The 1,918-nt window shown below is 65.8% G+C and overlaps 1 protein-coding gene across 1 annotated transcript in view; it reads left to right on the top strand.

Moving 5' to 3' along the window:
* The window catches only part of TPCN2 (two pore segment channel 2), a 32,173-nt gene that overhangs the window by 27,931 nt on the left and 2,324 nt on the right, over positions 1–1,918 (top strand). The window contains exons 18-20 of the mRNA XM_039840396.1: positions 671–1,278; positions 1,735–1,816; positions 1,901–1,918. The exon at positions 1,901–1,918 is cut by the window's right edge and continues 77 nt beyond it. Of these exons, the coding sequence (XP_039696330.1) occupies positions 671–1,278; positions 1,735–1,816; positions 1,901–1,918 (708 nt within the window). The remainder of the gene's footprint in view (positions 1–670; positions 1,279–1,734; positions 1,817–1,900) is intronic.

Below are 1,918 nucleotides of genomic sequence, written 5' to 3'. Positions count from 1 at the left end.
CCGCCCCCGGCTCCCCCCGGTACCGGCCGCATGGAGCTGGGCGTCGGGGCAGCAGCGGGGTGTCCAGGTGCCGGAAGCACAGGGCTGGGGCAGGAAGCCAGTGTCTCCTTCGTGCCCGGGAGCCTTTTCGTTACTTTCGAACTCCTCCTGCTTTCTGGGTCATAGGTCACACTGAGAAACTGGTGCAAACAGGTATAAGAGACACCAGGGCCCCTAAAGCTCACATGGTCCCCAGATGAGGATTTGGTCAGCTCTCCTTTTCTTGGGGGGACTTCAGGAACTCAGGGAACAGAGATGCACCCCGCCCTCCCTCCCGGGCCAGCCTTCCCCTGGGGTGCTGCTGGCTCTGCCCCATGTCCCAGCCCAGGCAGGGGCCCCTGAGCATGCGGGACCCTGGTGCTGCTCCAGGCATGAGTCCCAGTGGACAGGAGAGATGGTGACAGTGCTGATGAGCTGCGGGGAGCCCTGCTGTGTAGATGCTGCTGCTCTTGGCTTTTTTGTCCTTTGTTTTAAACACCATGGGGGGTAGGGAGCCACCTGGGAGGGGAGCCCTGAGGTGCTCTGGACTTGTCACAGGATGCTACAAGCGGAAGCTTGCATTGGACACTCCCCTCCCTCCACTCCTGTTTGCACATGGGAGGAATCTGAGGCCCAGAGGGGGCTAGGTTAGCCCAGGGTGTGCCCCGCCCTGGCCACATTCTGGATGGGAGGGCACTGGTCAGGGAGGCTGCCCTGTGATGCTCCCCAGACGCCCCCTGGTGCACGTGGGGAGCATGGTGGGACTTCCCTCTGGAGAGGCCTGGCCACTTCCCACCCTTCCCTGGGGCCGCCTCCTCCCTGGACCACCTTCTGGCCCCCTGGCCCTGTTGTCAGTGGAGTCCTCAGCGCTCTCTGTGCCACACCTGTCCTGGGGGAGGGGCACACGCCTCGGCTTCCTCGGCCTTCGCCCGGGGCCCCAGTTCATTTCCGATGCTCCTCTGGTGGTGGCTCCTCCCTCCTTTCCTGCAGCCCCATCCTGTCTTCTTCCTTTGGGGCATGGTGGCATCTAGGAGGGGGTGCCTGGGAGCAGAGCCCTAGCGTCTCCCGTGGGAGGCTGGCGGCGTCCATGGTCGGGCACCGTGGCCAGGGCTGGGAGCCCTCACAGGCCAGCCGGGCTCTGTGCAGTGCCTGCGAGGTGCTGACCGTGGCCCCGCCTCCCCAGGTGGTGTACTACGTCTTTGCCATCATAGGCATTACCTTGTTCCGGGGTGTCATTGTGGCTCCTCCTGGAAATGGCAGGTGAGGGCGCCTGCCGTGGCCTAAGGGAGCACCTGGTGGGGCTGGCACAGGTGGAGGCCTCGGAGGGGGTGCGGGCTAGCTCCCCGGAGGGGGCCTCTGGTTCCTTCCCTTCCTTTGCCTCCCTCTCTGCTCCCCCTGCCCCCCGCTCCCAGACCCCCTCGAGTCTGTGCTGAATGTTCCCTGGCCTGCCCAGAGCAGCACCCCACACGCCCCCGTTTGGTCCTGGAGGCCGGCCCCGTGCTGGCCGAGGGGGGCTTCCAGAAGGCTCTCCCGCTGTTTCTCGGGTGCGTCCACAGCTCTTGCCTCCTGGTGGCCCCCACAGAAGGAGGTCAGGGCATGTCTTCTTCCTGCCTTCTTCGGGGCCAGAGGGCTCCGTGCTCTGCGGGGAGCAGGCAGGGCTGGGCAGCCTGGCGTGTGTGTCCAGTTCCGCCCCTGACGCAGTTGTCTGACCCCCAGCCTAGCCCCTGACAACAGCTCAGCGCCCTGTGGGAGCTACGAGCAGCTGGAGTACTGGGCCAACAACTTCGATGACTTTGCGGTGAGCCCCTCACCCCCTGCTCCCCGGGACCCCTACCCCCGCTGCCTCCCACCCGCTTCTGGACACCGTGGCCACTGCCCGCAGGCCGCCCTGGTCACGCTG

Source organism: Pteropus medius, unplaced genomic scaffold (assembly GCF_902729225.1).
Source record: "Pteropus medius unplaced genomic scaffold, Ma_sr-lr_union100, whole genome shotgun sequence".
Taxonomy (NCBI): domain Eukaryota; kingdom Metazoa; phylum Chordata; class Mammalia; order Chiroptera; family Pteropodidae; genus Pteropus; species Pteropus medius.
Note: the sequence above shows the minus strand (reverse complement) of the source record. Positions and strands in the feature narration are given on the sequence as shown.